Raw genomic sequence first — 12,635 nt, 5'->3', positions numbered from 1 at the left:
TAGTAGCTAGTGAGAGGCTATGTTCTGGATTTGTGCTGAAAAGAAGGCTGATAACATACTGATGTTTGTAGTTGTTGCCGGGACAGTCAAGGACTGTTCAGCTTCTCTGCTGTGCCAGTGTCCACAGGTGCAGGAGGAAGCTAGGAGGGAACACAGCCTCAATTACTAGCCTAGGATTTGACCTTAGGTTTAGGATTGAGACCAAAATTGGCAAATAGTCTTATTCCATATCATGTACATCATGCCCGGTATATAGATGAGGCTCTGCCTGGAAGTATTCTCTCTTGCTCCACGTCGTCTTTTTTTCCAGATTGGCTCTCTCTGGGTGGTCCCTCTCTCTGAGTCATCTTGCTCTTCCAGTCAGCTCTCAGTTGCAGACACTTGGGCTCTTACCTCTGTTCTGGGATTGCTGCTTCGGGCCTCTCCCTGCTCCAGGATTGTTAGCTAGGAATAGGCTGAGCCTTTTGGTCATCAGATGGTGAACAGTTCACTGTGCATCACTCATTTGTATATATTACTACTACTCTCATAATTATTATTAACATTATTCTTTTCAATTTTATTGTAGTTTAGTTAGTAAATTGTTCTTATCTCAACCCACAAGTCTCTTTTCCCTTTACCCCTTTAATTCTCTCCCCTATCCCCTGGGAGGGGGAGGGTGAGTATGCGGTTGTTGTGTTTGAGTGCTAGCCAGGGGTTCAAAACCACAATATCTTGAAATACAGACACCAAACCTACTCTGCATTTTATTATGGGTCTTCTTGCATTAGGTGGAAAAACTCTGTGCTCCTCCTTGCTATTCATGTTTTTTGCGTCCTTTCGTCATTCCAATCATCAAGGTCATGTGGAGTCAAACTTGGGGTATCTATAGAATGAAGCAGTACAAGTCTGATAGTTGAAAGACTTGACTTGCACATTTAAAAGTAAAAGGTAGAAACCAACAAAACCCCTCCCTCAGACTAACCCTCTCAACAGCTGTCTTCTTTCCTGTACTTAGCTTAACCATCCTATCAGTAGAGTAAGTTCAGCACTTCTGATTCCACATTGCTTTTAATCTGTTTCCTGTGAAAGATTTAAGCAACAGTGGTCAGCCAATTGTGAGTGGGGGGCGGATATGGCAAGTCTTGCAGCTATCGTGTTGTGCTTTTTCCTTAGATTTTTATCCCAGTCTCTTTCCTCAAAAGAAGATCTGCTTCGAAATGACTTCTTCATGCACAGGACCTTGCAAGTCCTTTCTGACCTCTTGTATTCATAGCGTATTCTCCTTTGCTTATCTGTCATGTGCTTACATATTGCCAGAATATCTGGATATATCTGAAGGATATAGGAAGATCTAAATTTGGAGGAGTACATAAACTCCTCTTTTAAAAAGCTTTGGGAATCTAGACTTGAAATGATGACAAGCCTGATTTTCCCCTTGAGCTTCAGTTAAAGATTCCAGAAACTACATTTTGGAGCATTTCCTGGTATTTGCTGGAAAAATGGAGATGATGATACCTGGTGAAGTGACTCGTATTCTGCCATGTAAACCCTGTTTTTCAGAGGATATCCCATTTTACAATAAATGAAACAGGTTTGTAACCCTTTCTTCCTTTTTTTAGGTTACTTCTGTTTTCAGTGAAGTGACATCATCATTTGCTTTGAATCCTAAAATTCTACAACAGTTGGACAGTAAACGACAACAAGTCCAAATGACTGTTACAGAAACAAACCAAGAATGGCAAGTGTTGCATCTGCGAGTCCATACATTTGCTGCATGTGCAGTTGTGAACTTGCAGCAACTTCCAGAAAAACTAAATCCTGTTATAAAGCCCTTGATGGAAGCTATCAAAAAAGAGGAGAATACACTTGTACAAAACTATGTGGCTTCATGTATAGCAAAGTTACTTCAGCAGTGTACAACAAGATCTCCTTGTCCCAACTCAAAGATTATAAAAAATCTCTGCAACTCCCTCTGTGTGGATCCACATCTTACTCCACTAGCAGCATGTCCTGCACAGCCTCAGAGTAGCCATGAAAACTCAAAAGGTATGATGTCTGAGACTGCCAGGATTCTTAAAATATGTCTGCTTGTCTCTGAACAGTTAAAGTGAGTATTGTTTTCAGTGTTTTTAGAATGCCAGCAACTGAGTCTTCATTTATTAGTTAATTATTTGATTTAGGTATCTTAGACTACACACTGTGGGCAACTAATGATGTTTTCAGAAACTTTATGTATAAAAGACCTTTGTTCCAATTTTCAGTTATTTACTGTTTTTAAATTATTATCTACTTATGATCACACTTTATTTACATGTGCTATGAAGCTTTTCATTGGAATTGAATCAGTACGGAAATAGCCTGTTAGAAAGAAGTCTGACTTGTGTTATGTTTCATAGGCTGATAGTAAGATAACAAAAGATGAGGACAGTGTTCGAAATTAACAAACAATCCTGTGCACGCTATGGTCATGGATTTTCTTTAAATGACTGTCCCTTGATAAAAATGTATGGATTGAATGAACAAGACAAATTAAGACGTTAACATTCTCAAAGATTCTAAGCTACTTTAAGGTTTGACCATTATGCATTTTACTTTTTCTGAATGAATGTGTCCTCGTTCATCTCAGAGTAGAATAACGTTCATATCATTGAAAATTAAGCTGATTAGCATAAACAGAAACATGAACAAATCCAGATATACTGATGGCATCCACTGTTGTATCATGACAGAAGTCTTGAACTGTTTGTAAAGGACACAGAACATCAGTTTGTTTAAACTTTAGAACATAGTGTATTGTTTTATATATTAAAAAAAAGTTGTGCAAACTTTCTATATTTGACTGATGTTCTGTTACCTGTATTTCTTGCTGAATAAGAATTTATGTGGCAGTTTGCACACTTAGATTTTCTTACCAAGTCTGTAATGTGCTCTTAACAGAGTAACTCTATTCTGTACTTAAATTTTTCCATGCTTGAGGACAATGACACTTGCAGCTTTTTTTTAAAGCACCTTGAGATCTGCAGATGACTTCTAGGTAGTTATCACTTCGACCTACATTTTTAACTGCAGCTTAAGTTGTTCTCAGATATTCTCTCTTTTTCTTTAGGGCCCAACTCTGATAAAGATGGGATGAATCATACAGTTACTAAGCACAGAGGGATAATTACACTGTACAGACATCAGAAAGCTGCTTTTGCCATCACAAGTCGGCGAGGTCCTACTCCAAAAGCTCCAAAAGCCCCAATTGCAGATCTCCCCACTGGCAGTAGTGGAAGTATTCCTACAGAACTTGATGAGGTAAATTTCAAAAACTTCTGTTTGCACCTTGCACATCCCCCCATCCCTTCCATTAGTTTGAATTCACTGGAGCTGAAAGCAATGTATTGGGGCTGTCCACGATCTTTTAATGAGAGAACTGAGTTGATGTAAAATTTTGTGATACAAGCAACATATGTTAATTGATGATGTTTTGAATCTTCAGTATGTCATTTAGAGAATTGATACTCCTGCGCTATTTTACATTTGGTACAGGATAGGAATATCTCAATATAAATCCATGCAAATGGATTTCCACAAACTGTGCTGTGATTGTGTCCCATTACCCATTTTAGTGTTAGTTATACTGATGCATAATGGAAGCTCTGAAGCATTAAAAACAGTATTTGTAATATCACTGGCTTTAGGATGTGCATGTGACTTCCACATTTGATATGCTAAATTTTTTTGTTACTGCTTTACTCATATAAAACTTTAGTGTGTTTTAAGAAATCTTAGGACTGTGATTCCTGAACAGGGTTGTGGATTTTGTTCTTAATTGTTAAAGTAATTTTTATCAATTCCACATTCTGAATAGGGTGGGAGTAAGAGAAAGGGCTTAATAACAAATCAAGTATTCCTTTTGGGAAGTTCTGCTAGCATGCTACTGTTCTTGGTGTCCCCGATGTTGGCAATGTCTGAGGTTCTGGAACTGGAAATAGTTGGAAAACTTCTTACTGAAATGGGCATGTGTCAGAGGAGATTTATAGGATTTAAATATGTTTGAATATTATTTAAATAATCTGCTATAAAAGATTTTCATTTTTTACCTATGTAAAAAATAACTTACAAAGAAAACAATTGACCAGCAAATGTTGGTAGCTATAAACACAATCAGAATTGAATGCCTATATAACAGTGGGAGCTTCCTTGAAAGTAATTGCTATTCTTAAATGTATCTGTCCTCACTGCTTTGTTAAATTGTTAATTCTAGGCTCAGAAACCTTACGTTGTACAGAGAAGAGGAGCTGAATTTGCCCTGTCTACTATAGCTAAACATTTTGGTGCTGAAATGGCAACAGGATTGCCACATCTCTGGGATGCTATGGTTGGTTCATTAAGGAACAACATTCACATAAATAATTTTGGTAATTACACTTCTGTTTAAGCTGGGAGGGCTGGTAGACTGGGTTTAGTATGTTGGTCTTAAACTGAACACCTTTTCTGTTTTTAACAGACCGAAAGTCCTTACTGGAAAAAGGAGATGCTCCTGCCCAGGAGCTAGTAAATTCTTTACAGGTTTTTGAAACAACAGCAGCTTCAATGGATACTCAGCTACATCCTCTGGTAATCATATTCCAAAGCAGCTTTTGTATGAAGCAATTAATTTGTTCATTGCCACTGTTTTAAATCTTTGTTTTGTAAGGCTTCTTTTTAGATGTTTTTCTAATTTTGCTCAAATGGTGGTTTTATTGCACTTGCTAGCCTGCCTGTTCTGCAAGTCCTGTATCATAGTCTTGGTAAACTGAAGACATGGCCTTCTGTCTTCAGCAGTTAGACTGTTATGCTTCAAAGCTATTTTTCCCCTGTGTCCTGTAAGATGTTAAATTCTGTATTTGTTTATGCAGGTTGTAGAATAAACCACAAAAGCAAGCACCTACCTACAATTTAGACTTGTCCTACCCTTTTCAGGATCAGATGCCCAAACAAGATTGTGTCCAAAGTTTGAGTTATGATATTATTAATTCATTAATTAACAATTAATTAGTGTTACATTGAAATCAGCATCTCAACTCTGCTTTATTCTAATTCCAGATTTCTTAAACCTGGAGAACAGACAGGCTCTCCGTGTAGTGAATGTAAAAATTGTGGGAGACTTCAGTTACCCCCAAATAGGCTGGATTTGATTGGTTTTTAAAAATTCTTTTTATCCACCACTCAGTGTAAAAGACTTAACACCTTACATGTAGTAGTAGGCTCTGAATTGACAATTTCTACTCAAGAGACAGATCCTAGAATTACAATAGTTCTGTGAAAGTATCAGCTGAATGTAAAATACTGGTTAAAAAAACCAATAGAACGTTAAGAAAAACAGAATAAGAAAGTCACCATTGCGCCTCCATCTGAATACAGTTTTCAGTACAGGCCTATCTGCAGTACTATCGTTCAGAATAAATATAGTAGCACTGGAAGAGGCATAGAGAAGGGCAACAGGATGATAAAAATACATGAGAAGGTTCCCTTGCAAGGGATAAGTAGGCCAGAACTCTGTCTGGAAAGGATATGATGGGAAAGGATGGGCATAAGGAATGGCTGTAGAATTATGAGCAGATGGAGAAGATTCATATGAAACATATGGAGTTGTTTCTTATCTATTTTAATAAAATACTGAAGTGATTTGACTGAATTTAGAATATGACATGGAAAATATTTTTAAATTTATATGTCTTCTATGTATACATATGGTGTGTAGTTAATGTGTAGATTGGTTTTGGGGGTGCTAATACTGTATACAGGTTTGAAAAAAAACCCACCACAGAAAGTCAAAGAGGTTGGAATTGGTTCATCAAAGCTAATATTTAGGGATTTCCACACTAAGAAAAATGTCACCATCCATTTAAGATATCTGACCTTAAAATGTATTTTTGCTGATGAAGAAAAGGCATGTACATACACACATACCCTCTTGGGAAAATGTGAATTTCATTCTGGGTGTCTTTCTTGTCACACAGATAATGAGACTCCCAACATATAATTCATGTGCCTAAACATAAATGGGATGAGTCTAGGACAAACTTGCTAGCTGGTATCTAAAAAAAAAGCTCTGAATACTTAGAACTAGATTTTTCCAGGGTAAAACACTTCCTTAATTGTCAAGGGCTTATTTAATTTGCATTTTGACTAAAACCCGAAACATTTTGTTACTCTATGAATTTTAACTGTATTCAGGAGTAATATGTTCAAAGTTTAGTTGTCTTTTTTGGTTCAAAACAGTTTTTCAGTTTGAAACAATTAGATCTTTTGAAGGAGCCATTTCAAACATTCTTCGAGAGGCAGCAATTACTTTAAAAGACGGTTTACTTCAAAATAATTCAGTAATTTGTTTATAATTCATACTAACCATTTCCCCCCCCCACCCTCTTCTATTCAGTTAATACAGCATTTGCCTCATCTTTACATGTCCCTTCAACATCCCAGCACTGCAGTGAGACACATGGCTGCTCGCTGTGTAGGTGTTATGAGCAAAATAGCTACCATGGAAACAATGAATATCTTTCTAGAGAAGGTTCTACCGTGGTTGGGAGCAATAGAGGACAACACCAAACAAGAAGGTGCAATTGAAGCGCTTGCATGTATCCTTGCTTGAGTATTAAAAAATGCAGAAACCTTTCTGCAGCTGTGTAATTTGGGGAAGCAAAAACTGTTGCCTGAAAAAAGGGGAGGAGGAATTGAATAAAATGTTAAGCTATTTTCCTCCTGTAGACAACAAATAGGAGGAACTTTGATTTCGATTGCCTTTATTTTATCTATCAAATGAAGTTTAGGTGGAGGTAATTGAGTTTCTCAAACCATGGAATTCACTGGGCTAAATGTAAGTTGCTAGATCAGACTTTTTTGTTTCCCATTGTTTTGTTAGTAGAAATCTTGTTAATCTGAATGTAATGTATTACTGACTTTAGCTATTGAGTGTGAAATCTGCTAGGTACGTATTTATGTCAGACAATCCTGAACTGGTGAAAACTATTTCCTTAATAACTGATCCAGGTGTAATGGAGCAGCTGGATGTTGGTATTGTTCCATACATTGTTCTTCTAGTGGTTCCAGTTCTGGGCAGAATGAGTGATCAGACAGACAGTGTACGTTTTATGGCTACTCAGTGCTTTGCGACACTAATTAGACTAATGCCTCTTGAGGTAAGCTCGAGCTGTAAGTATACCCAGTATGTGAACTGTCCTGTATCTACTTTTTCACCAGCCACAAAGTCTAAGCTTCTGGCTTATTAAATGCTGAAAAAGTAACTGTTTTTATAGATGTTGAGTCAATATCAGATAATTGAAGATGTGTCCTTTATAATGTAAAAAGGGTAAAATTGAATCCTCTTAGTCATTTTCTTTATAAGAAACTCATTTCAACTTTGTACGTGAAGTTAAAGCGTATATTTATTAGTTTTGCGTGTAATGCTGCTCTTGTTAGTTTTGCCTCGAAAGTTCAAGGAGTCAGATGTGAGCTCTCCCTGGGTATGTGTGGTGTTGTGTACGTAGTCAAGAGAAATGCATAAAAAACCACTACTGATTTAAAACGAAAAAATGAAATAGCAGTAATAGAAATAGTGTGGAGATAAGTACAGTTACTTATTCCCAGTTTTTAAAATCAAAAAGCCCTACCCTGCAGCTTTGGGCAAAATATTATGTGTATTATGATCCAGTAGTGTTTAACCACTACAGATGTGCTTCAGTTTTTCACTCCTACTACACCTTGGATACCTCAGACATTTTCTAATACTGCGCTTCAAGGACTATAAGGCTTCTAAGTAACTTATTTTCACCACCAGATGGTAACAGAAGACAGTTCAGAATTTGTTTGCATGTTTCTAATAAAAAAGGTCATTTTAATGAGTTTAGTATCTTTTATTATCTCAATTTTCAATTTAGCATAATAGAACCTTAGAATCTGACAATTACCAATCTGCCTTAAATGGAGCACTTTCTTACACTCAAATGTTGAAAAAGTTGAAAGTAAGCAAAGTAGAAGTTAATTTCTGGCACACTGCTGTTTATTCCAATATCATTCGCACCAGTGCCCTTCTTTCTAAGCATCTAAATACAGTCATATAGAATACAGGTAGCTTTTGTTTTAAACTATTTTGATGTAATTTAGTGAGCATCTCTTAAAAATGTAGAATACTTGTTTTACTAATTGCATACATATGCATGATCAGTTCATGTTTCTTTTCCACAGTTACTGTAGAACTCTTAGCACTTCCCTTTCCAGTTCAGGAAGTTCAGTATCAGATATTAAGCTATATTAAATATGCAAACTTAGAATGAAGTAGGTTAATAATGAGAGAAAATACCAGTATTGTTGTGGGACAGTCTTTTGAATGCTATCAATTTTAATGTTAGGCCAACAAGGAATTTAAATTCATAACTGTAGAGGGGTTGGAATAATCTCAGTGGAAGGAGTAGGAGGTGGATTGATAGGGGACTAGGGAAATAGATGTTTTATGGCGAAATAGTTTATTAAGGAATCCTTTTTTTGAGATTGAAATAACTTTTATTATCAGGTTTTCACATACAAAGTTTCACACATGCTTTATGTGAAAAAACTTACGGAGTGGTGTTTTATGGATACAGTTTTACTTTTTTTTAAATGGGAAGACTTTTTAGGGTAGTCGTGCAGACATCTCGTAAGACAAGCTTACAGTTTTCAGTAGTTATAGTGGTATTATTAAAACAAAAAACCTTTCCATTCTTTCAAGTTCTGAAGCATGACTTACAGTTCTCTAACAAAAGTCTAGTCTTTTGTGTTTATTGCTGGCATTTTATCTACTGCCTGAAATCCAAGACCTAAATTCAGATGCTGGATAAGTTAAAGTGATGGAGGTCTGAAGAAGCTTGGAGTTTCTAATCTGTGTATTTGTGTTAGTTTCCAATTCTGAGGAATTGGAAACAATAGCAATAAATGAGTTGGGAGAACTTACTTAGCTATGCTCATTTTCCTGTATCTTTATTCTCAATTTCATTATTCATTCAACCGTGAAAATGAAAATGCAACCAGAAGATTGTAAAATAAATGGTTAAACTTAATCTGTCTTATTTTATTGTCAACTTGCAGCATGATTGCTTATCAGTATACTTGAACTAAATTAACTGGTGTGGCATTCACACTTCAGATATGTTCTTTTAAAAGGGAGGGTAGGAAGAGCAGTTGAACAAGTAGGCTGTTGTCTGTGTGTATGTACATACTTAAATACCTTATTGGAGCACTTTGCAATCTGGGTTAGTTTTCCCCCTTCTTTATTAAGCACATACATGGTGGAATTATCTGTAAGAGTTTTTCTTCTCAGCCACGAGCCCTCCCTAAGTGATTAGTAACTTGGGTTTTGAGGTAAAGCTAACTAAAGATTAAGGTGTCCGAGAAACCTGGGATGACAGATGTGATGATGGAAAATATCAGTGCCTCTTTTGCTACTGTATATTATTAGCAAGCAAGAATGTCTGAGCATATTTGGTCCCGAGATAGCTTCTTTGGGCTTCTGGCCTGGTATGGGAAGTACCTAGGAAGGCAAGGTCTGCTGCTACAATCCTGGAAGGGTTTAGGTTTTCCGTTTTTCCGATAGTTTCCAACTGCTTGAATTCATGCTAGGCATTTCAGTATCACTTTGGATATAATTCTGCTAGCATCTGTAGGAGAAAAAATCCACCTAATTTTGAATGGTAGATTGTGGCTAAGGAGAAATGAGTGTCAATGGCATCTCTAGCCAGTCAGATAAACTCTCTGATTAGAGGCAGAATGGCTCAGTCTTTGTAAAATCTTAAAAGCATGACCAGGATTTCCCCTCTTCTATGCAATTTTATCAAGCTTTTCAGTGTGTCATTTGGGGCAGAAATTGTCTTTTGTACCATACAACCCTGGATAAGTTGATCTGCAAGGAGTCAAACAGGTATACCACTGAGTTTGGATTTACACAGTTGAGAAGACTGCAGATGTTTGCCATCTGTTCAAAATGTCTAGCTAGTATGAGGTTTTATTTCTTTCTGTGTGAGAATTAAATACTGTAGCGCTTACTGCTTTAAAAATATTATCATAGGCTGGTATACCAGATCCACCAAACATGTCTGAAGAATTAATCCGAATGAAAGCTAAAGAACGTCACTTTCTGGAACAATTACTGGATGGAAAAAAACTGGAAAACTATAAAATTCCAGTACCAATCAAAGCAGAGCTCAGAAAATATCAGCAGGTAACAGCTTTTACTTTTTTAAAAGAGCAATAAGGTCCACTCTCACAGGATTTTATGGAAGGGTGGGAGTTGTTTGGGTGCTGCATTTTTTTGCTTGTGGGTTTTTTGAGTTTTTGTTTTGTTTTTAGCTGTGCAGTGTGTATCTTGGACTCTTGGGTAAGGAAGAACAAATTAAATAATGCATGACATTGATACTGTTTTTCTTTTAATGACATTTTTTTCCCTTCTCTGGATTCTGTAATTTTTCTCAGGGAATGGCCAATGGGCTGTGCCTTGCTTAGGCTGACTGTGGCAGCTCACCGCACAGCAAGGCCTTGTACTGTTTGGCTGCTTATGTTTCTCCCTTTATTCCTCTCTGCTTTGAGTGAATGGGCTGTAGTGGATGCATTTATGGTGGGAAACAAGCTCAGACTTTGGCAGTGATGGATGATAAAACATACAGATGTTTGAACTGAAGCTTAACTAGCCAAAAGGCAGTCTTTACTTCTGGGGCGCTCTTTATTTTGTGATTTCAGGATGGAGTGAACTGGCTGGCATTTCTCAATAAATACAAACTTCATGGAATTCTTTGTGATGACATGGGCTTAGGAAAAACTTTACAATCCATTTGCATTCTTGCAGGTGATCATTGCCTCAGGTAAGCTTAAACAAATCATTCTATCTTAAAGACTTTAATTACAGGTTTTATCTACAGTAATGACTCTGGACATAGTCCTGGGTGACTGGCTGTAGGTGGCTCTGCTTGAGCACAGGGGTTGGACTAGATGACCTCCAGAGAGAGGTCTCTTCCAACCTCGGCTATTTTTTCAAACTTGTTTTGATATTCTTAAAGGGCTCAGGAATACGCAAGAACAAAACTGGTGGACAATGTTCCTCTTCCCTCCTTGGTAGTGTGCCCTCCTACGCTCACAGGACACTGGGTGGATGAAGTGGGCAAATTTTGCTCAAAAGAATATCTTAATCCTTTGCACTATACAGGACCTCCTACTGAGAGAGCAAGGTAATCCGTTTTGTGTTTGTGACTTGGGTAGGGTAAAATACCACACACAGGAATTCTGCAATTCACTTTATTACTGAAGTGCATAGTTTATGGGCATGGTAAAACCTCTGCTAGTACCTTTAAAGGCTGAAATAATAACATCTGTAAGGAACACTTCAGTTATGATCTCCTCTTTTTCCTTAAGATTACAACACCAGGTGAAAAGACATAATCTCATAGTGGCTTCGTATGATGTTGTGAGAAATGACATTGACTTTTTCAGGTGAGAATTGGTTTGTTTTCTGAGGTTTTTAATAGCTTAGAATTTTAAATGCTACTTAAGTCTATGCTCTTTGTTTCTAGAAATATTAAGTTTAATTACTGCATTCTTGATGAAGGCCATGTAATAAAAAATGGAAAAACAAAGCTGTCAAAAGCAGTAAAACAGCTGACTGCCAATTACAGGATAATTCTTTCTGGGACACCAATCCAGGTAACTGCTTTTCTTTTTTCCTAAAAAGTTAGGTTAGTAGTAGAAAAGAGGTCTACTTTAAAGTCCATTTTGTGGTGCTTTTTTATCAGAGTTGTCTTGTTCAAAGTATGCATTGTAAAAAAGCCTTTCATTGGTGAACACTTGAAACGACATCGTTTCCTTTTCCAGTATACCCATGTACAGGGAAATGGGTGCAGGATTCATGGTACTAATGGGGCTCAAAAGCTGGCAACAAAGTTTTGTCTATCGCTCGTTCTTTGAGTAGCAGGCAGGGAAGGGGAGAGAGCATTTCCGTATGCCTCTAGTGAAAGTGCCCTCTGTGGAGTATCTGTCTCATCCAGGACTAAGACTACTGGTGTCTCCTGTGTTTTACTGTCCAGGAGAACTCAGGGTGTGGCTTAAGATATCAGACACAGTAGAAAGTCTATATGTTAAAGTGCATGTACAGGTCTTCCTGTAACATTGGTTGATGAAAAGACACCAAGTTCCAAGAGGTCAAAAGTATGTTGAAGTGTTACATTTGTAGTGATGTATAGGCAGTGTTAAATACGTATGTCAATGTTTCTGATAATTTGTAACAATTCATTACTTTTGAAAATAATTTAACAAATGTTTCTTTTATGTTCAGAACAACGTCTTAGAGTTGTGGTCATTGTTTGACTTCCTTATGCCAGGATTTTTGGGTACTGAACGCCAGTTTGCAGCTCGTTATGGCAAACCAATACTGGCAAGTAGAGATGCCCGAAGTTCCAGTCGAGAACAAGAGGCTGGTAAGGATCAAACCTTAAATCTTGGTTTTCTTGTTTTCTTCCTTTAAATGAGAAGTGCTAATGAAAAGAGGTAGTGCGGTCACTTCTAACAGGAGAGACTGGGGGGAGGATGAAAGCTTTGAATTTTTTTTTTTCTAAAATACTGCTTCCATTCCCTTGTCTAGGGGTTCTTGCAATGGAAGCACTGCACCG

At 37.2% G+C, this 12,635-nt stretch overlaps 1 protein-coding gene across 1 annotated transcript in view; it reads left to right on the top strand.

The window, feature by feature from the left end:
* Positions 1-12,635, top strand: part of BTAF1 (BTAF1 RNA polymerase II, B-TFIID transcription factor-associated, 170kDa) — a gene marked incomplete at its 5' end in the record, with an annotated part of 35,522 nt that overhangs the window by 18,912 nt on the left and 3,975 nt on the right. Inside the window, 13 exon segments of the mRNA XM_010075686.1 lie at positions 1,602-2,028; positions 3,089-3,279; positions 4,232-4,385; positions 4,475-4,584; positions 6,389-6,590; positions 7,003-7,151; positions 10,049-10,201; positions 10,717-10,838; positions 11,034-11,201; positions 11,386-11,463; positions 11,544-11,673; positions 12,302-12,443; positions 12,608-12,634. Coding sequence (XP_010073988.1) covers positions 1,602-2,028; positions 3,089-3,279; positions 4,232-4,385; positions 4,475-4,584; positions 6,389-6,590; positions 7,003-7,151; positions 10,049-10,201; positions 10,717-10,838; positions 11,034-11,201; positions 11,386-11,463; positions 11,544-11,673; positions 12,302-12,443; positions 12,608-12,634 — 2,053 coding nt within the window.

This window comes from Pterocles gutturalis, unplaced genomic scaffold (genome assembly GCF_000699245.1).
Source record: "Pterocles gutturalis isolate BGI_N339 unplaced genomic scaffold, ASM69924v1 scaffold45112, whole genome shotgun sequence".
In the NCBI taxonomy this organism is placed as follows: domain Eukaryota; kingdom Metazoa; phylum Chordata; class Aves; order Pterocliformes; family Pteroclidae; genus Pterocles; species Pterocles gutturalis.
Note: the sequence above shows the minus strand (reverse complement) of the source record. Positions and strands in the feature narration are given on the sequence as shown.